This window comes from Pongo pygmaeus, chromosome 19 (genome assembly GCF_028885625.2).
Source record: "Pongo pygmaeus isolate AG05252 chromosome 19, NHGRI_mPonPyg2-v2.0_pri, whole genome shotgun sequence".
Lineage (NCBI taxonomy): Eukaryota > Metazoa > Chordata > Mammalia > Primates > Hominidae > Pongo > Pongo pygmaeus.
In genome coordinates this window covers 61,908,285-61,931,434 of record NC_072392.2, presented here as the reverse complement: position 1 = coordinate 61,931,434, position 23,150 = coordinate 61,908,285, and the positions used below count along the sequence as shown (strand labels likewise).

General features: G+C 45.7%; 1 protein-coding gene across 2 annotated transcripts in view; it reads right to left on the bottom strand.

Annotated features, from left to right (window-relative positions):
• Positions 1–201: 201 nt before the first annotated feature.
• The window catches only part of C19H17orf67 (chromosome 19 C17orf67 homolog), a 43,071-nt gene continuing 20,122 nt past the window's right edge, over positions 202–23,150 (bottom strand). Inside the window, exons 4-5 of one of the 2 annotated variants that reach the window (XM_054460192.2) lie at positions 4,284–4,420; positions 202–642 (exon numbers count right to left, since the gene is read on the bottom strand). In XM_054460192.2, the coding sequence (XP_054316167.2) occupies positions 4,304–4,420 (117 nt within the window). In that variant the 3' untranslated portion in view covers positions 202–642; positions 4,284–4,303. Of the gene's footprint in view, positions 643–4,283; positions 4,421–13,104; positions 13,343–23,150 lie in introns of those variants that run through there. The other variant, XM_054460191.2, reaches the window with a different exon arrangement.

The window sequence follows — 23,150 nt, the reverse complement described above, 5'->3', positions numbered from 1 at the left end:
AGTTAGCTGGGCATGGTGGTGCACACCTATAGTCCCAGCTACTTGGGAGGCTGAGGCAGGAGAATCACTTGAACCTGGGAGGCGAACGTTGCAGTGAGCCAAGATCATGCCACTGTACTCCAGACTGAGTGACAGAATGAGACACCATCTCAAAAAAAAAAAAAAAGGGAGAGAGAGAGAGAAAGGAAGAGACCACTAAAAGTAAATTTAATACCAATGTTTATTAGGGCAGAAAAGAAGAGGAAAAAAATAGAGGACAAAACAACTCAGCAACCCCAAGTGGTATGCTTCACTACTCTGAACAAGGATTCCCCAAATTCCTTAAGGCAAGCAGCCTGCCCCAACTCCTGGTCTGGGAGTTCCAGCTCCATCAACCCCAGGTAAGATTCTGGTTGTTCTCACTCTTGCAAACTGATGGGAAAACCTTTGGGAGGTGTCTATGCTTTAAGCTATTGGTTTTAGTGATTTATGCAGGTTAGTAAAATGAAGCAGTATATATATTTGCCATTTCCAAGGCAATCTTTGATATGACCACATTTCACGAGGTCTGAAGACATCCATTTCTGCAATTTAAAAACAAGTGAAAGAAGCAGCCTTGTCTTGTTTCAACATTATCCAGCTTGTTGTCTATTAAACTGCTTGCTGAAAAAGAACAAGAAAATAACATTAGGATAATGATAATGATTGTGGTGGTGGTGGTGGTGGTGGTGGTGGTGGTGGTGGTGGTGGTGTGACAGTGATGGTGATGATGGTGATTGTGGTGGTGGTAATAGTGATGATGGCTATGATGGTGGTGGTGGTGATGATAATGATGATAGTGGTGGTGGTGGTGGTGGTGATGATGGTGTGACAGTGATGGTGATGATGGTGATTGTGGTGGTGGTAATAGTGATGATGGTGATGATGGTGGTGGTGGTGATGATAGTGGTGGTGGTGGTGGTGATGATGGTGTGACAGTGATGGTGATGATGGTGATTGTGGTGGTGGTAATATTGATGATGGTGATGATGGTGGTGGTGGTGATAATGATGATGGTGGTGGTGGTGGTGGTGATGGTGATGATGATTATGATGATGGTGGTGGTGATGGTGGTGATAGTGGTGATGGTGCTGAGGTGCTGAAGGTGGTGATGGTGATGATGGGTTTGATGGTGATGATGGTGGCAGTGGTGATGATGATGGTGGTGATGGTGATGATGGTGATGATGGGGGTGATGATGATAGTGGTGATGGTGATGATGGTGATGATGGGGGTGATGGCGATGGTGGTGAGAGTGGTGGTGGGGGTGGTAGTGGTGGAGATGGCGGTAGTGGTGATGGTGATGATGGTAGTGATGGTGGTGGTGATGGTGGTGGTGGTGGTGACAGTGATGACGATGATGAGACTGGTGGTGGTGGTCATGGTGGTGGTGGTGGTGATGGTGATGATGGGGGTGATGGTGGTGGTGGTGATGGTGGTGATTGTGGTGGTGGTGATGGTGATGATGGTGGTGATGGTGGTGTTGGTGGTGGTGGTGATGATGGTGGTGATGGTGATGGTGGTGATGGTGGTGATTGTGGTGGTGGTGATGGTGATGATGGTGGTGATGGTGGTGTTGGTGGTGGTGGTGATGATGGTGGTGATGGTGATGGTGGTGATGGTGGTGATTGTGGTGGTGGTGATGGTGATGATGGTGGTGATGGTGATGGTGGTGATGGTGGTGATGATGGTGGTGATGGTGATGGTGGCGATGGTGGTGATTGTGGTTGTGATGGTGGTGGGGTGATGGTGATAATGGTGGTGATGGTGATGGTGATGGTGGTGATGGTGGTGTTGATGGTGATGGTGGTGATGGTGGTGGTGGTGATGGTGATGATGGTGGTGGTAGTGGTGATGGTGGTGGTGGTGATGGTGATGATGGTAGTGATGGTGATGGTGGTGATGGTGGTGGTGGTGATGGTGATAATGGTGGTGGTGGTGATGGTGATAATGGTGGTGATGGTGGTGGTGGTGATGGTGATGATGGTGGTGATGGTGATGATGGTGATGGTGGTGATGGTGGTGGTGGTGATGGTGATGATGGTGGTGATGGTGGTGGTGGTGGTGGTGGTGATGATGATGATGGTGGTGATGGTGGTGATGATGGTGATGATGGTGGTGGGTGTGATGGTGGCGGTGAGGGTAATAGTGGTGATGGTGGTGAGGGTAATGGTGATGATGGTGGTGATGGTGGTGATGGTGATGGTGGTAGTGATGGTGATGATGTTGGTGATGGTGATGAAGAACAAGAAGGAGGAGGAGGAGAGGGGAAAAGGAGGAGACTAAGGAAGAGGAAGAGTAGACCAAGGAAGAACAAACACCATATAGCTATCATTTTCTGAGCACTTCCTTTGTATGCCAGGGCAACACTAACTATTTTCCAGGCATTGACTTTTTTAATCCTAGAATCATAAGGAAGGAGCCATTACTATCCTCATTTTACAAATGAGGAAACTATTCAATTAGGCATTTTTTTCTAAGGTTATTCAGCCAGTGACTGGAGGACTCATTAACTGAAGGCTGTCTGACTCCCAATTCCAAGTTAACACATTTCTCCAGCCACCGCTTCCTTGTCTTTATGTAAGTGGGAGCTGCCTGGAGTGAGGCCTCTGCAGAACCCTGTGTTTGCAGGAGCTAGGCACCCAAGCTCACCAGCAGTGCCTGTCCTACCAAGAATCAGAGGCCTCAGTCATCCTTGGAGGGTACTACTGTGGGGCTGAACCCAGAAACCTCTCCTTTAACTTCAACTGCACAACAGTAATAAGTGCTTTTATTTTTAGAGTCACTTACTATGCACCAGGCTCCCTAGACATCATTATTACCCCAACTTACAGAGGCAGAAGCAAAGAGTCAGTGAGGTTAGGCAACTTGCCCAAGGGCACAGAGCTGGAAATCAGAAAGTCAAACTCAGCTCTGGCCAGTTCCAGAGCCTAAGCATCCAATTACTCCACAGTGCTGTTTTCTGGAAGAAGCCAAGTGAGAGCTTCCAGTGCTAAAAGACAAAGGCCCTTGGTGCAGGGGAGGCCAGCACCCTGAGAGCTGGGAGCCAAGCCCAGGCACACCAGAACCCTGACCTAGAATAGAGCTCCAGCAGCTGGAAGAATTAAAAGAGGGATGCAGCCCATCCCTACCCCTCAAAAGCAGAACTTCTATTCCACTGCCAGCAGGTGATCCTCTCACTATCTGTGAAAGCTCCCTCAGAGTGATTCCATGCCCACACACACACAGGACTGTGCAACATAGTCCACATAAAGCATGCAGATTTACAGTGGTCAGAAGCCTAGCATACCAACCACTGCTTAGCCTGAGTTAGTAGCTTAATCATGCTCAATTAGCTCCTCTTTAAAATGGGGTTAAAGTGCATGCCCTGCAATGACACCAGGGTATTAAGAGGATCATATGAGGCAATTTATGTTACATTATAAAGAGTGATTAATAGGAGTGTCCCTGTGTCAATTCACAGTAGCACAAAATAAACAACAAAGGTATAAGATTTCTCTTAACCACGAAGATAAACTACTTGATTATATCTTGTATTGCTTGGTCCATAAAACTTACAGAGGAGAAATGAAATTCACTGGGCTTACCCTCTGAAGGAATTTTGCTACCTTATCTAACAGGATTTGGAAAGGGAGGAAGATGATGAGGACAGAGAGGGAGAAGCAAACAGCCTCATCTAGGCACAGAGGTACAGAGTTGGGGGCATGTAGGGTGTGGGGGGAAAGCTGGGCAGTCCCCTGCTGGCGGGCTGAAAACACAAGCCCCAGGGAAAGGGAAAGACAGAGGGTGGGCTGGGCAGATTGGCAGCCTTGAAGGCTGCAGGAAGGCAGTGGGGAACAGGAGTGAGATCTGGGAAAGAGGTTGTTGATCCTGATGACAGTGGTGATGATCGTGGTAGATGTCACAGGTTGACTCCACGAATGCTGAGCCCACCTGAAGAGACCCAAGTCTCAACAAAACACACTTCTCCACATTTGGGGTCCAGAGAGAGCTTTTCTGCATGGCAAATAGGGTCACATCCCTCCCCATTTGGGATCACTTTGTGATTCAATAAAAGTTGGGCTCCCCCGTTTGTCCCCCAGCGCTCCTCTCAACCTGGTTCCCCACTATGTCTCCTGCCTCACTCTTGCCACCCCCATTCCAAACCCCTAACCAGCTAACCAGCTGGCCCCCCTGAGACATGGTCTGGAAAGTCTCCCAGCCCATGCCATGCTGTCCCCCGCCACTCCCTCAGACAGAGGCCTGGGAGAGAGAAGGAGACGTACCGAGGCTGGTCCTGATCCCCTTACACAAGATGAACCCTGTTCCTGTCACAGTGGGGTTTGCAGTGAGGGTTCAGCCAGTGCTCCAGGAACTGTTCCTCAGCGCGATGCTCCAGGGCGAGCAGGTGGTGCATGTATTCCTGTCAAAACAAACCACACTGAAGAAGGCTTCATCCACAGTGACAGCCAAGGGGTCAACATGCGTGGTGTGGCTCTGGCTCCCTAGACAAGGCAGGATGGGAGGACAGGCAGGGAGAAGAAATCAACAGCCACACCCATGCCTCTCTGTAGGGAAGACCAGTCAGACTGACCCACCCAGTGGGCAAAATAAAGAAGTCTGACAATACTAAGTGCTGAGTGGGTGGATTTCCATGAAAACATGGAACAACCACTTCAGAAAACATCTGATTGCCTGCAATCTAGAAATTTCACTCCTACTTTATACCCTAGTGCAGTGGACCTCAAACTTTATCAGATATCAGAGTCACCTGGAGAGCTTATTACAACACACTGCTGGGCCTATCCTACAGTTTCTGACTCAGTGGGTCTTGGGTGGGACTTGAGAAGTTGCATTTCTAACAAGTTCCTAGCTAATAGTTATATTGCTAGTTGCTCTGAGAACAAGAGAAACTCTTATATCAGGAGAGGCGTATAAAAGTGTTTATAGCAGCAATAAATTTGTCATAGCAAAACACTGGAAACATGCCAAATAGCCACTTACAGGAGAGTGAATCAATAAATTATGGTAGGGTTATGCCATGGAATATTATACAGCAGAGAACATAAATTATACTGTAGCTATATACAACAACATAGGTGGGTCTTAGAAATAGCATACTGAGTGAAAAGTCCAAGTAACCACATTTATAGTGTGACACTATTTTTATAAAGTTCAAATATGTATAACTAAATCATGTAATATATTACTTATGGCTATATACATTTCTGATAAAATCATCTTTTTTAAAAGACAAGGGATAAGCAGAAGAAAGCTAGGGTTGCTATGCTAATATCAAACAAAAAGACTTTAAAATATAAAAATGTTACTAGAAATAGAGAAGCATTTTGTAAAAATAGTCTGGCAGTTCCTTACAATATTAAACATAGAATTACCATTTGTACTCCTGGCTAGCAACTGTACTTGTAGGTATATACCCAAGAGAAACAAAAATGGATGTCCACACAAAAACTCGTATACAGATGTTCGCACCAGCATCATTTGTCACAGCCAAAAACCAGAAGCAACCCAAATGTCCACCAATAAATGAATGGATAAATAAAATGTGCTACTTCCATATAATGGAATATTATTTGGCAATTAAAATGAATGAATCAGTGATCCCTGCTACAACATGGATGAACCTTGAGAACATTATGCTAAGTGACAGAAGCCAGTCACAAAGGACCACACGGTGTATGATTCTGTTCATGCGAAAGATGGCCAGCCCCATACATTAATCTATCCACAACAGAAAGCAGCTCCTTGCCCTGACCAGTCCTGCCCCTTACTGTGGCCAGCATCTCCATCTACTCAGGAACCCGCTCCAGAACACGAACTGTCATTGCCTCCCTCACCCTCAAACTCAACATAAGACTGAGCATCGGGACGTTGAGGCTATCTCCTGAATAGTTCTCAGATGCCCTCCCTCATCTCTGCCACTTCCCTAGGTCAGGTCTTCACCATTGTCCACCAAGGCTGCCGCAGACTCCTCACCCCTCTGTCTGTCCCACCCCTCTGTGTTGCATTCCTCCTACCCCATGCCTCCTCCCTCCCCCACCCCTGCTCCACTCTGACAGAGTGACACAAAAGGGTCAAAGGTGGCCCACCAGGGCCACCTTCGTCCTCGAAGCCTACACCAGTGCTGTCTACCTGCAAGGAGTCAGCATCTGCCTCTACCCATGGGTTTTGTCTGTGGCTCTGGATAATGTACTTGCAAGCCAGCAGATGAGTACAGCTTTGGGTAGGATTCCCCACCTTCCCCCACTCCTCCCAACAGCAGGGAGTGGCCCTGCCCTCCCACCTTGGTCTACAATGGTCATTGACAGCCTTCGGTAATCTCTATGCTTCTCAAGAACGCAATTTCTCCCTGAAATGGTTGCCTGAAGAGACTTTAATGAAGGGAACATTCATAGCCATGTGAGTAGGGTTAAGGGCACTGTCAAAGAATATTCTAGCACTCAGGGACTAGCAATAGGGGGAAGTCATGACCATGTCTAAGTTTGCAGGGCCAAGGGTGGAGAACCCTTAGAGGAGCCATTAGGCCTGGGGCCAGGGGGGTGGGGCTGCTGTGGGCTTGGGGGCACAGCACAACCTTTGCAAGGCAAGGAGGGAACAGGGAACAAAGAGCCCTTCCTCTCCCTCCTCTTCCCCTCAATCTCCTGCAGGGCCCAATCAGAAGCCAGTCGGTCAGGGAAGCAGGGGATTCAGTCTACAGGAGCCAGTCTCCTTGAGCACAGAGTGGGGCACAGCAGGGTAGAGAATGGACTGGGGTCAGGGCAGAGAAAAACCGCGTCCATACCAGGACGATGAGGAGTGGCAGATGTGCTATCACCAGAGAAGGGAGCAGACAGCACAAATAACAGAGGGCCATGATAGGGCCTCTCTGCAACCTGCAGCTCATCAGCCTCTGAACACACCCATCCTTTGCATGAAATTTTTGTCTTTGCATCTCCTCTCTCAGTTTGCTCGTGCTCTGCCCTTTATCAGCAAGAATGTCACTTCCAGCCTTTAGGGCTGTCCTTCTCCTCCAAATGTGCCTTGGTCTTCCCCAAAGCCAGTTCAGGCTGTGAATTTTCTGTATATGGGTTACTCATGGCATTATGTCCTATAAGTGATGCGTAAAACAGAAAAATAATAAATCAACAGGACCTCTCTTAAATAAAAGAATAAAATGTGATTTCTCTTGTCTTAGTCAGTTATAAGGTCTCCTCCTTCCCTCTCCATCTTCTGGTGCAATCTCTGGCCTACAGGCACTGCCTGTCATACTGAAGGTGGTTCATCATATCTCTGTTCATGGCACCACATTGCTAGTTAAGCAAGAAGCTTCAGTGCACTCCTCTTCCTTGCCCTCCCACCATCTAAGCAGCCTAACTCCTGTGAATGCTCCTGAACCCCTTCTACCCAGCCCGACTGCCTCTGCTCAGCTTAGGCCCCAGCCCAGGCCCCAGGCTGGGGCTAGACCCCTGCCACAACCTCTGCAGGCTCTTACTACCCCTTGTCTTAACCTTCTTCCTCTTGTGGAGTTTTTTTTATTGTTTTATTTTGTTTTCTTAATAGGCATTATTGTTTAGAGCAGTTTTAGGTTCACAGCAAAATTGAGCAGAAATATAACATTCTCATATATCCCCTGTCTTCACACAGGCACAGCCTCCCCCACTATCAACATCCCCCACCAGCATGGGATATTTTTTACAGCTGATGCACTTGCATTGACACAGCATCATCACCAGTCCATAGTTGATATTAGGGCTCACTCTTGGCATTACACAAAGGCATGGCAGTCGGGCACCATGGCTCACATCTGTAATCCCAGGAATTTGGGAGGCCAAGGTGGGCAGATAACTCAAGCTCTGGAGTTCGAGACCAGCCTGGGCAACGTGGTGAAACCCTGTCTCTACCAAAAATACAAAAAAAAAAAAAAATTAGCTAGATGTGGTGGTGCATGCCTGTAGTCCCAGCTACTCAGGAAGCTGAGGTGGGAGGATCTCTTGAGCCCAGGAGGTAGAGGTTGCAGTGAGCTGAGATCGCACCATGGCACTCCAGCCTGGGAGACAGTGCGAGCCTTTGTCTCAAAAAAAAAAATAAACACAAATAAAAATAAAAGCGTGGCACCAACATCTGCTTCTGATGAGGGCGTCAGGAAGCGTCCACTCATGGCAGAAGGTGAAGGGGAGCTGATATATACAGATCACATGGTGAGACAGGAGGCAAGAAAGAGAGAAGGTGCCAGGCTCTCTGCAGAAATCCGTTCTCATGGGAACTAAGAGTGAAAACTCCCTCATTACCGCTATTCATGAGGGATCCACCTCCATGACTCAAACACCTCCCACAAGGCCTCACCTCCAACACTGGGGATCAAATTTCAACATGAGACTTGGTGGGGCCGAACAAACCACACACAAACCCTAGCACTACCATTGCAATATCACACGGAAGTTTCACTGCCCTAAAAATCTGCTTTGCTCTGCCTGTTCATCTGCCTAACCCCTGGCAACCACTGATCTTTATACTGTCTCTATAGTTTTGCCTTTCCCAGAATGTCATGTAGTTAGACTCACAGAACATGTAATCGAATTTTCATATTGGTTTCTTTTCTTTAGTAATATGCGTTTAAGTTTAACTCCATGTCTTTCCGTGGCTTGACAGCTCATTTTGTTTTAGGGTTGAATAATATTCCATTGTCTGGATGTATCACAGTTTATTTATTCATTCACCTGGACATCTTGGTTGCTTCCAAGTTGGAGTAATTATGAATAAAATTGCTATAAACATCTGGGTGCAGGTTTTGTGTGGATGTAAGTTTTCAGCTCCTTTGGGTAAACACCAGGGAGCGTGATTATTGAATGGTATGTTAAGAGTAGGTCTGGTTTTGTAAGAAACTGCCAAACTGTCTTCCAAAGTAGCTGCACCATTTTGCATTTCTACCAGCAATGAGTGAGAGTTCTGTTGCTTCACATCCTCACCAGCATTTGGTGTTGTCCATGTTCCAGATTTTGGCCATTCTAATAGGTGTATCGTGGCATCTCATTGCTGTTTTAAGTTGCATTTCCCTAATGATGTATGATGTTTCACATGCTTACTTGCCATCTGTATATCTTCTTCAGCAGATGTCTATTCAAGTCTTTTGTCAGAATGGGTTTTTAAAATATAAAGAACAAAAATAGCTTTACTGGTTTTTATTTTTTTCACAACAGTGATACATATTACTTTCTTAAAGTCATGTAAAAAAGAAAAAGAAAGTTATAAAGAAGAGGCTGAAAAATCCCTCTTGATTTTTCTGTATCCTGTTGCAAACTAATTTTTTTTTTCTTTTTTTTTTTTTTTTTTTTTTTTTTTTTGAGACAGAGTCTCACTCTGTCACCCAGGCTGGAGTGCAGTGGCGCCATCGCGGCTCACTGCAAGTTCCGCCTCCCGGGTTCATGCCATTCTCCTGCCTTAGCCTCCTGAGTAGCTGGGACTACAGGCACCTGCCACCACGCCCGGCTAATTTTTTGAATTTTTAGTAGAGATGGGGTTTCACCGTGTTAGCTAGGATGGTCTCAATCTCCTGACCTCGTGATCCGCCTGCCTCAGCCTCCCAAAGTGCTGGGATTACAGGCGTGAGCCACTGCACCAAGCGGCAAAGTGATATATTTTTTTAATTTACCCACATTGCTTCTTCACTTAAAATGCCTGCATGCCTCCCACTGGTCTCAGGAGAAAATTCTGATTCCTTAATGTGGCTAAGGGCTTTCCATGACCCAGCTACACCCATGTCCTGAGCCTCTTCTCTCACCATCAATACACTTGAGCTTTGTTCTCCATCTTTCCCTGAACGGGCCATGCTTACTGTTCTTTCTAAGGCTTCCAAAGCACCTGTTGTTTGCTCTGCCTAGAACACCCCTGTACCTTCGTATTTTCCCGTCTCACTCTTACCTGACTTTTCAGGCCTCAGCTTAGACGTTACTTCCCCTAGGAAGCCTTCTCAGATTCCTTGTGACCCCACTTCTCCGGGTCTCCAAAGCTCCATAGACTTTTCCCAGCATAGCCCTCCCTGGTCATTCTGTGTGGCAGTGAGCTCTCCCTGAGAGTAGGGACTTTATTGGCCTGCCTCATACTGTTTAGTGGAGGTGGTAGGTGGGTTGGCTCATATATTGGTATCAAAATTGGATGTTCCAGCTGGATGTGGTGGTGCACACTTGTAGTCCTTGCTACTCAGGAGGCTAAGGCGAGAGGATTACTTAAGCCCAGAAGTTTGAGGCTTCAGTGAGCTATGATCATGCCACCGCACTCCAGCGCAGGCAACAGGGCGAGGCTTAAACAAAACTCAAAACAAAAACAAAATACTTGATGTCTTTTATGTTCCCTCCAAAAGAGAATGGATAGAGATGGGAATGATTTTTAACTTGGAGTGTGTTTTTTATATTGCCCTGAAGGAAATGTTGGTGCTGTAATTATAGGATGTGAACCATTGCAAAGTATGCGTAGAACAGGTCCATACAAACAGCAGGCCAATAATCAGAGAAGTGGCATTTGACCTTAGGAAAGAGTAGACATACTCAGTCATATTTGTGATGTGATTAAATTGTTTTTGGAATGTATCAATATCATAAAAACTCTAAATCATGGAAACCTTCCTATGGCATTAAGAAGGCTTTAACAAAGGGTCCACTTTAGAACTCTAAGTTTTTAAGTTTTTAGAACACCCTCTAGGAACTCTGCATCCTACATCAAATGTAGTCATTTAAAAAGAAAAAAAAATGTGCAACGGAAGGAATTATGAAGTGTCCAACTTTTCTCATTTTTTTTTCTTTCCTCCAGGACCCATGCCATTTGGATTTGTTTTGGTTATGGTTGTTGTTTTCATTTAACTCATCAAAATATACTCAGTGTTCTGGCAGGGAGTCTCTGGGTCAGCTGGGGTAGAGGGCAGATGGTGAGAGGGCTCCTTGTGGGATCCAACAATGATTCCCTGGCTGCTTTCTGAACATGTTTGCGGATATTGGGCTGAGTTCCTTCCCTATCCAGGGAGTCTTTGGCCAGAAGAATAGTAATTGGGAGGAACAGGAAGGCCGTGTGCAGTCTTGTAAATAAGGAACAACAAGTTCCCAGCACATAACTTTATTTGTTCAACTATTCTGTGGAAGCAGCACACTGAAGGAACCCCTGCTGCCTGCTTCTTGCTGGCCTGTTTGCCAGACAGGGAGGAATAGAGGCTAAGAGTCTGAGTCTCCTTCAAACCTGGACCCTGTCATTATTGCTTTACCTCTCCGGCCTCAATTTGTTAATCTGCAAGATGGGGATTGCACTAGCACTTGCTTCCTTAAGTTAGTTAACTTGCTTCCTTGGGTTAGATATTAAATGAAATGGTGCAAATAAAGTTTTGTGCCAAATAAGCAGCCTGCGTTTGTCCCTCCAGATCCATTCTGTCTCCCTTTTTGCCTGGCTGTGAGACCCAGATTAATTGTCGCCATAGACTCCCTTGGCCTGTGGCTTCGGGTTGAGTTTCATCAGTGGGAGGCACCAGAACGGATTAGAAAGTAGGAGGAGGGAGAGGCCAGGGTATTCAATCCCCTAGTTCGTCACCAAGGAGTCACAGCCACACCAAGCATAAATACAATCTCAAAAGATATCATTTCAGCTTGAATGTCATCTTTTTAAAGAATTTCCACAGTTCACTTCAGCAATTGGCTGCATCCCTCTCCTGAAGGCCACAGCTCCTAGGAGGCTGTCCTCTCCAGCTCCGGGAAACATCTGCCTCCCTTACCCCTTTATGGTCTAGAGGTTGTTAACCCTCATCTTTTATTATTTCTTATTGGTTTACCTTAATCCTGCCCACGCCTTTGTAAAAAGTCTCTTTATTAAACACTCTTCAGGTACCCAGTCTCCTGCTGGGACCCCAATACTATAGGGCCTTGGCACATGATTCTTGGCATATAGTAGGGATGCATTAAATGCTAGCTGTTAACTTTGGCTACTATTAGATAACAAAGATCTGAGTACACATCAAGATTGTGAAGGAGAGCATCTTTCCCAGGAACTGGTACACAGGAAACTTTCCGTAAAGGCTTGTTGAAGAAAAGACTACAGCATCATTCTTCAAAGTGTGAGCTGTGATCCCCTCAGGGGCCCATAAGGCCAAGCTATTTTTAGACTAATACTCAGACATTATTTGTCTTCTTGCTGTATTGGCATTTTCACTGATGTGCCAAGGCAGTGGTAGCTAAAATGACTGGCGCCTTAGCAGGAATCCAGGCAGTGGTACCCAATTCTATTAGTGGTCACCGTATCCTTCCCCACCACGCACTTACAGTACGAAAGTAAAAATAAAACATTCTTAAAATGCCAGTTGCCCTGAAGAATGCCCTGGTGAAACAGTATAGAGCGACCCAAAAGGGCATATGCAGGTAGTACTTCTGCTGTATGACAAAGTGCAATGGTTTTCACAAGGAAAAGCATGTGTGCAATTGCTGGTGTTGAACTGGCTATGCATGTTTTATGTGCATGTTAGGCAGACATCTTGACAATGAATGAAGTGAGCCTGTCACCTCAAGGAAAACAATTTACAGTATTTATTAAATCGAGCTTCCCAGAGGAAACTGGATTTTGGAAAACTTGCATCTGCTACAGAAGGCTGGCAACTTCCCAATACTTAAAGACCTTTATAATGAGATCACTGGTGATATTAACGAATGTCACTACTGATACACAGCACCTTTTATAATTATATACTCATTTGCATCTTTACTTATTTAATCTCTGTCCCTCTCAGCCAAATATCCAACCAGTTTTTTTATGGCAGTGACCAAAGTATATCTGGTCTGTGACTTAGTGCTTGGCACACAATAGGACCACAACAAAGCTCACTGGAAAAATGTAGAAAGGAGCAAATGAATAAATTAAATAACTGTTCTTTCCCTTGCTAAATCCTCCTTGGAAATTTTCTTGATATCTGTGTCAGTCTGCTCATTATAACAGCCTAGGCCAAATGTACATTAAAAGCACCAAAAAGTAATATATATTTCACACTCCTAAATACCAACTGAAATAATCATTGAAGAAAAACAACCGAAACAGACACACACTTAGAATAAGAAAGAAATGAGCACTGGTTTCCATGACATTTCACTATTTATTTAACATGTTAGGAAAACGAATATGCCACAAAGGCTTAAAAAGCAATCATTAGTCAAATCAAAAGGCAAATTGCAAATCTGCTGAAAACCACAAATTCAACAATTGTATTGGCTGAGTTAAAATGGCCCAACATTAATGATAATCTCAAATGTTCCTGGACCAAGGAAGAAGGGGTATATGGAAAATGAGTTTTAATTTCTTCAGATTCCTTTCTCCAAGTGGGGGGCTGTAAATCAAAGCAAAACAAAAACCATTATCTGTGTTCCATGTCAAATGCCAACTGTAATGATTTAAGTAAATTATTTCTCAGTAATTAGAGCAGAAATTAAAAGTAGTCCTTTATTATGGCTCTGGAGTGGTGTGATAATGAACTTAAATACCCACCAGAACTAGACCTATGCTGAGAATCATAAAGTGGACAGTTATTCTATCAAGGCAGGACCTTTTTCCAAGAAGGCAAAATCCTTTCTGTGACATTTTTGCAGAATTAAAGATCCATCAGCATTTGGAAAAATTATTTTGCTCATTAGTACAAGCAAGGTAATCCCATAGATAGAATGGTGGCTCAGAATTTAACTGCACTGGAATACTGAAGGCTCCATCGTAAAAAAAAGGCAGAACAGTGCTGTGGGCAATTTACACCTCGGTCACTCCAAACTGGCCTTTGAGGTAATGGGGAACAAAAGGGTAATGGAGTTACTACATACATTTGTCAAGGAGCTAAACATGAAAGTATATTTTACAAAGACTACTTACTATAAAGCTAAAATGATTTATATTTTCCCAACAAGAACATTCCTTAAAGGATCACAGGCCAAAATGGAACACTTCCAAGGAAAGTGTATTCCCAGGTTTCACAAGCACTTACAAATATAATCACAAAAGAAATAATTTAAGCTTGAATGTCATCTTTTTAAAGAATTTCCACAGTTCACCCGAGCAATTGGCAAACAACCTCTTCCCTAAAATTTGAGTAGATTAAGAGAAATTTAATGAGTCTAAGTGAGGCGACAGAAAATATTTCTTTGGAATAACCTCCAGGTTTTATAGCAGAGCTATATCCCACAAAATTTCTACCCTGGAAAGAAGCAAAGGAGGGAATGGAAAGAAGTAACAATCATTTAGTAAATGCCAATACTGTACGGTGCTTGGTGGTGGGGACCCAGAAGTAAAACAACTAGTCCATCTCCTCAAGTAATTTAGAACAGTCTAGTAGAGAGACATAAAAGAGTCAAAAATAGTAACCTTGTGCTGCAATTGCTATGCTAGCGGGACGTTCTGATTTACTAGGGGGAGGCACCAGGAAGGCTTCTCAAAAACGACATCATTTAAGGTGAGTTTTTGGGGATGAATAAGAGTTAACCAGGTAAACAAGAGCAGAAGATACAACTACAAAAGCAGGTGCCGTGGGAGGAGAACTTGCAACACACCATCATCCCACATACATTGTTTCTACTCATGGATTTCCAATGCCAATGAATGGCACTAAGTTGCCTATACAAAACCCTACACGTCATTTTTTATCCCTATTCCTCCCTCCCTGCACCCACTCCTCCTGCTCCAGCAACAGCCCACTGGTCTCCAATTCAAGATACCATAATCATGTTCCCATCATATCTCTACCTTAAAACCTCTACTAGAATACTCTCTCAGAAGACAGTGACATTGAATATTAAAAATAACATGAATTGTTTAAAGTCTTTTGGAAAGCAATTCAATAATGTATACTAAAAGCTTTAAAAATATTCTGATTCTTGGACTTAGTAATTCATTTTCTGGGAATATACCCATAGAAAATAACTTAAAATATTAAAAGTACTTTATGCACAAAAATGTTCTGAGTGTTGTTTATAACAGAAAGATATTGGAAATGATCCAACTATCTAACAAAAGAGGATAATTCATGGTTACAAATAGATTATAATAATATGAAGACATGTGTATGTTAATATTAAGGGAAAAAACAGGATAGAAAATTGTAGATACTTTTTTAAAATATATACAAAGACTAAAAAGAAATACATTTTTTAAATGCCTGTCTTTGGGGAGAAGGGACAGGACTACAGTTGATTTTCCTGTTTTTTGTTTTGTTTTGTTTTTTGTTTTTTTGAGACAGAGTCTCTCTCTGTCGCTCAGGCTGGAGTGCAGTGGTGTGATCTTGGCTCACTGCAAGCTCCGCCTCCCAGGTTCACGCCATTCTCCTGCCTCAGCCTCCCAAGTAGCTGGGACTACAGGTACACGTTACCACACCTGGCTAATTTTTTGTATTTTTAGTAGAGACAGGGTTTCACTGTGTTAGCCAGGATGGTCTTGATCTCCTGACCTCGTGATCCGGCCGCCTCAGCCTCCCAAAGTGCTGGGATTGCAGGCGTGAGCCACAGCGCCCGGCCTACAGTTGATTTTCTTTTATTCTTTTGACTCTTTCTTGGTTTCCAATTTTTCAATAGTACATGTGAAAGATTTAAATATTTTTAATTATACAAGTAATTACTCTAGTATACAATTCAGATATCAAATCACTACCTTTAATCCTAGTCTCCTAAATGAGATGATACAGTTAAACGTCAACTGATTACCTCTCTAGGCCTTCTTTTAGAAATTTACATGCATATAGCATTGTTTTGGGTGTGAGTCCTAGGAAGGCAGAATTTTACTCTGTTACCCAGGTTGGAGTGCAGCAATCATAGCTCACTTCAGCCTTGAACTCCTGGGCTCAATCGATCTCCCACCTCAGCCTCTCCTGAGTAGCTGGAACTACAGGTGCATGCCACCCCACCTGACCAGGACTGTGAATTTTATTCAGAGTAAGACAGGAAGTCATTGGAAGGTTTTGAGCAGGAGAGGGTCAGGATCTTGTTTACACTTTAAGAAATGACTCTGACTGCTCCACTGAGAGCAAGACAGGAAGTAAGGAGACCATTACAAGATTATTGCTTAGTCCACTCTACAGATAATTGTGGTGGAGGTGGCAGTGGAGGGTGAGAAGTAGTCAGGTTCTGGATTTGGAGGTGGTCCCCTTAGCCCAATGTGGAATGCTAAGACAGCAGCCATTATGAGAGTAAAACAGTGAATTTTGTTTGGGGCTGTTAGATCTGAAATGCTTGTTAAATACTCCAGTACAAACAGTGGTGTGGAGTAGACAGTCATGTAAATGACCGGGAAGAGGTCAGGCTGGAGATAGAAGTGTGCGCCATCAGCAGGGAGGTGAGCTTTAAAGCCACATGGAGGGCAGAGCCCTGGGACCTCCTGACATTTAAACAACCGTCAGAGGCCAAGAATCCAGTAAAGGAAAACTAGCAGCGGGAGCCACTAAGTGGAATGAGAAGCCTGGGCGAGACATGCTGGGAAAGTGGAAACCAAGTGAGCAGAGTGCCCAGAAGGAAGGAAGAAAGATCAATTGTGTCAAAACAAAACCAACATGTACTGGTTCCCAGTCCCAGGATGCCAGGAGCTAAGATGGACCACCTTTGCAGTTCTCCAAGACAGCACTTCTTGACTTGAAGGTGAACAGGGATCACCTGGGGGTTAGGAAGGCACAGATTTGCCTTCAGGAAGTGTGGAGAGGAGCCCGGGTCTGCATGTCTGACGGGATCCCAGGTAAGGCCCCGTGCAGCCCAGCTGGGGATCATATTTTGAATAGCAAGACCTTAGACCACAATCCTGAAAATCAACATAAGCACATTCATCACTAAGGAAACCTTCAAAGAAAGCTCAGAATATTTTTCTACCTTCTTCCCTCTAAACACAAACCTAGCCCTTCTTTTCCCACAGCCTGATCGTCATTAATTTCTCCCCAAACAGCTGTTTTTTCTCTGTCAGGATCTTGAGCCTTCATTATACCATGAGCTCTCTAACATGATGGGGCCACTTTGTCTAAAGTAGAAAGTCAAGAGGATCGCTTGAGCCCAGGAGGCCGAGACTCCAGTGAGCCATGATCGCACCACTGCACTCCAGCCTGGGCAACACAGTGAGACCCTGTCTCAAAAATAAATAAATAAATAAATAGTAGAAAGTCAATTCAGCTGAAACCTACATGCCTCCAAAAGGGATGTCTCCAAGCAAATTAGTTCCAGCCTTCGGAGAGGGTTCATCCCATTCCTAGGAAGTCTAGAACCCTACTCTCCAAAATCTCTGAAAATGTGGGGTCAAGTTTATTCTGAATTATTCTCATAACCAATTTCTCTACCCCTGCAACTTCCATATTCCAGCCATTCCCTTGCTCTCTTGTCAGCCCCCACCACCCCATACAACGCACCCCTGCCATCCACCATTCCCTCAAGGAACTACTAACACAAAGTTTCTGTGTGTAGCGGACTTGTCCTAAGGTTTGGGGGTAGCAGTGGGTAATAACAGCACAGAGCAGAAAGCAACTTTAAACTCAGTGTCGAGAGTTACCATAAAATAAATGTATCAGTTATTCCTGCTGCTGGGAATTTCAGTGGGTTGTCCTCCTTGGGTTCTACCTTCCCACCTTTCTCTTCATATGCTACCTCCATACGCTGCCTCCATACACTCAAAATCCCTCCTTCTCTCTTACCCAGAGCCATCTGCCTCCCTCTGATCTCCCTCTCCATCCCCTCTGGGCCTTGCCTTCCTCCATCTAGGGTCCCTGCAAAATGTCCGTGCTCCTCTGGGTTGAATACTGGCCCTCCCTACAGTACAGGGTTATCCAGCAATCTTCTCAAAAGCACTTTGTCCTTCCCACCACCAAGTCAGAAAAGAACAGCTTATTGCAGTGAATCAGCAGGATCTATGTCAAACAGTCTAGCCCTTTGTGTGCACGGGCACAGCTTGTCTCAACCTGTTTCCAAAAAGCCTATAAATCCACAGAAGCCAGCCTCTGCCAATATTTAAGCCAAGTGTTAAGTTTATAAACATGGCTCAGTAGATCTTCATGGGGAGAGACTTCTGCAAATCTTCATACTTGTTTTCATTTTGAATTCTTAACACCTCCCCTAAAGCACCATTTGTTTACCCTCATCAATGGCCTCTTCCCTCTCTGAAAGTGTTTTCTTTTGCACAGTCCCTTAACACGGAGAAGCAAAATAAAGTAACCCGACCAGTCATCTCTCGGTGATTGAGAGTGTGGAGGGGTGTGTGTGAGGGTGTGTGGCTCTGTTCTCAAGGGCACATGCATTTTCCAATGATCACTAACTCTACTCATTTGCCCAAGTCCACTTGTTTGTCTGCTGGGTACCATGGCAAGAAGGTGCAATAGCGCATCCAAAACGTCACTTCCTATTTCCCGGGTATGACAGCATCTAAAGGCAAGCATTTAAGAGGCTGTGTCCTGAACCTCTAAAGGGCCCCTGGAAGCAAGATCTAATCACATCATTCCCCTGCTTGAAATCCCTGCACAGCTCCCTACTGTGTACAGAAACCCAACTCTGCTGTGGCATCCAAATACCTTCCAACCCAGCCGCACAACAACCTGGCGATGCATCTGCCATCATTCCACAAAAACCAGGTCCGCAAGTCAAGGTGAAAGTAGAAGAGGGAGCTGGAACTTAGACCTTCTGAAAAAATACTCAGTAAGGCCTTTTCAAAACACACACACACACAAACCCTCACACACCCCTCACACGTACACCCTCACATACACCCCTCACACACACCCTCACACATACACAGCCTCACACACACCTCTCACACACACCCCTCACACACAACCCTCACACACAGACCCCCCCACACACACATCCTCACACACAGACCCTCACACACACCCCTTACACACACTCACACACTCCTCACACATACACCCTCACATACCCCTCTACACACACACACACCCCTCACACACACACCCCTCACACACAGACCACTCACACACACCCCTCACACATACACCCTCACACACACCCCTCTACACACACCTCACACACAGACCCCTCACACACCCCTTACACATACACACTCACACACTCACACACCCCTTACACATACACCCTCACACACTCACACACCCCTTACACATACACCCTCACAGACACCTGCACCTTCACACACCTCTCACACACACCCCTTACACACACCCTTACACACACTTTCACACACCCCTCACACATACTCCTCACACATACTCCTCACTCACCTCACACACAATCCTTGCACAGACCCTTCACACACACCCCTCAGACATCCCTCATATACCCTCACACATGCATCCCTCACACACACCCCTCACACACCCCTCACACTTCTCACACACACCCTCACACTCCTTGCACAGACCCCTCACGCACACCCCTCGCACACCCCCACCTCACACACACTCCTTGAACACACCCTTCACACACACACCCTCACACACACCATCACACCCCTCACATACATCCTTACACACATGCATCGCTCTCCCACACCCCTCATGCACCCTCACACACACCTTCACATACTCCTCACACACATACCCCTCATACAGTTCTCACATTCGAATACACACACCCTCACACACACACCCCTCACACATCCCTCACACACAAACCCCTCACACGCACAAATCCCTCACACACACCCCTCACACACACACCCTCACACATACCCTCATACACACACCCCTTACACACATTCACACACACATACACAATACTGGCAGCCAAATTCACAGCATGGTGCATCCATCCCACCCTCTTCCCAAGCAAAGGGACATCTGTGCGCGGCTGTTCTTGGCCTACACTCAGAAACAAGGAGGGTGAGGAGGTCTTGGCAAAAGGCAAAGAACCAGAAGGGCTGGCTCCCAGGAGGCAAAGGCCTTAGCCTCTGAACTCCCTCCTTCCCGGGCTATGAAGATGTGGGCCCGTATGGCAGCTCTAATGCCAGCCTCTGACCTCCCCTGGCCAGAGGTCCAGCCTCATCGGCTCCTCACCACCCAAGGACAAACCTGAGGCCACTGCCTCTTATGCTCCAACTGGGAGTGCAGGGCCAGGATCATTTTGACAGTCACAGTTAAATGCAGTAAATTACCTCTTTTTATGTGCCACTGACTGGCATTATTAATTTTGCTTTCAGTAAATTCATAAAAGAAGAAGTCAACAAGGAGACCCAAGAGGCGTGAGTGGGTCAAATAGTAAGTCGAGGATGTGGAGTACTCCCAGCAGCAGAGCCAGCATGAGGCAAGGAGGCCTGTGGTTTCTAGGGACACCGCTCCAGGGGCCTCGGAATAAACTGCCAGACTCCTCACTCTGGTTGGTATCCTGCTGCCTCTGGCTCTTCTGTCACATTGCAGACTGGCACCAGGAAACCTGTGTCAGCCCCAAGGTTCTATCCAGAGCCCTACAATATGAGACCTGGAATTAGACATTCTGGAATCTAGGCCAGATTCCAGCCAAACTCTGCATTTTATAGATGAAAAAACTAGGCTCGCAAAAGAGGGAGTGACTTACCCAAAGTCCACAACTAGTTAGCGGCAGAATATGGACTGGAAATGCACTGGGTGGAATATTCTTCCTGCCTCATCCCTACCGCCTGCACTGCCTGAGAACTCCTGGTCATCCTTCAAGCCACAGCTGGGTGGGCACCTCCTCTGGGAAGCCTTCCCAGCCTCCCCTTTCCTTCCAGTTAGAGCTAGAGACTCTCTTCTTGCAGAGCCACAGTCCATTGTACCAGACAATCTCGTTGGTGAGCCCAAATCAGGCTGGAGCACTCTGGCTCCACCTCCACACAATGGGCACCTTGAGTAAGGAAGAATGTCTGGTTTATCTTTCATCCTCAGTCCCTGGTGCTTAGTAGGGCACAGTCAATATAAAATCTAATTAAGTGCACATCTTGATCAGCACCCACCACTTGACTCCCTCACTCTCTCTTTCTGTCTAAACAACTAAGATATTCTCCATACCACCCAGTTCAACATTTAACAGCTTTCTAAATGCTTTTATGTTCCCAACTAGACCACAGGAGCTGGTACACACGTGGCTGATTTCTCCCAGCTGGCCTAGCCCAGTGGTTCTCAGCCTCAGCTGCAGGTTGGCATCACTGGGGCTTTGGCCCCATCCCCCATACCCAGGTCCCACCCCAGGCCAGCCCTCTGGGAGTGGGACACAGGCATCAGAATTTAAATTCCCCAGGTGGTTCCAGAATGTAACCAAAGTTAAGAGACACATTTCTAGAAAAAATACGATACCAGAAACTATTTGTTAATTCAACCAATTCTGTGTGTGTTCAAGTGAGTGCAATTATAGAGAGAGACAGAGAGAGACACAGCGTGACAGAGAGTAAACAAGAAAAAGTTTACTTGGCAGTGTGTAGACTGGGTCCTCTCCTTTGGCACTACTGACATTTTGGGCCAGATAATTCCGGGTTGTGGAGGCTGCCCTGTGCCCTGTGTAGGGTGTTTAGCAGCATCCCTGGTCTATACCCACTGGGTGCCAAAAGCAATGCCCCACACAGGTGTAACAACCAAAAATGTCTTCAGATATTGTCAAATGTCCCTGGGGATGAGGGGGCATAATCACACATGGATGAGAACTACTGGTGTAGACTAGCCACCCAGTAATTGACTGCATGTTTGTTTCACATTTCAATTGTAAAACATATGACCACTTTTCCAAACTGGACTGAATGCCTGAGGATTCTGGACATTGGATGTAGTGTCTCTGAGAGGGACATGGAGGATGGGATGGTGGCTCAGCAATAGGTTCTGAGGCAAGAAGGAGTTACATGGAAACTAATCAGGTAGGTTCGAGGCAGTTAAGAGGAGCGGGTGGTGGTCAAGCCTATAAAAGATGAGCAAAACAAACCAGAAAAAGCCAGATATTCAGTAAAATTGCAAAGTTGGAAGCAAGCAGAGGGCTGTCAAGGATTAAGGGAGGTGATGACCACAAGTGGGAAAAAGCAAACAGAGGAGGAGCTTTCAGAAGTTTCTGAGCAGGGGAAGGACCACACAAAACAGGGTTTTAGCGCCAGAGTCTAGCCTGGCAACAACAGTTGCAACAACGGGCTGCAACAATTCAAACCCACCTGTTCACCCACATCTACAATGCCTCAGTTAGGACAAAGACTGTTATTCCACAGACAGAGTTCAAAAAGCCAGGTGCGGATGCTGGCACAGAAAATGTCAGGGGGCAGATGTGGGAGTCATTAGAGCTGCCTCTCGAGCACCTTGAGCAGGAGCCACTGCTTTGAGAACTCTTCAAACAGCTCCCCCAGCCCCTGCCGGGTCCCTGAGGAAGAGCTGCAGAATGGCCACTCCAGGCATCATGCCAAAAGCACAGGGGGCCAGCCAGAGCCCCCACCACCCCGCCGCCGGCTGCCAACAGGATCCCTCCCTCCAGGCATCCTCCTGCCCATCACAGTTGTGCACATGCTGCCCCTCCTTCACCCCACCCCCTCCTATGCCTCCCCACCTTGCTCTGCCACCCCCATTCTCTTGGCTTCTCTATCTCTCTGCATTTCTTCTCAGCCCTTTCAGGGTTCCTCTTCCCCTGCCCACCTCTGAGTGTTGGTGACCCCAGACTTTAGTCATGGGCCTCCTCTCATTGTCTCAAACTCTCTAACACCCAGATCTGTACTCCCCCACTTGAAAAATCCTTCAGTTGTTCTCTACCAGATACAAGATAAAACCCAAGATACCTCTTATTCTACAAAAAAAAAAAAAAAAAAAAATTAAAAGCCACATCTATCCCTAAGAGCCGGAAGTCATCTGTTCTTAAATCATACTGCATAGCAGCCATTTGCTTACTTCTGTCTCCACCACAGACTTTGAGCAGAAACCTACAGCCCCAGCACCTAGCAGGTACCAGGTACTTAATACTCAGAGGAATAGTTACCATTTGCTGAGCACTTTCTAAGTGCTTTCCTAAGAAGTACTTTGTTTTATCATCATAAAATAATTATTTTACATTATTATTTATAATAATAATATTATAGTAATATCAGCAATAGTATTTATTATCCCCATTTTATAGATGAGAGTACTGAGCTGCAGAAATGTGAAGAAACTTCCCCAAACTTACCCAGTTAGAAAACAGGGAGATTCAAACCCAGTCTGACCCCAGAGTCAGCACTCTTCATCACTATGCAATACTATATCTTAA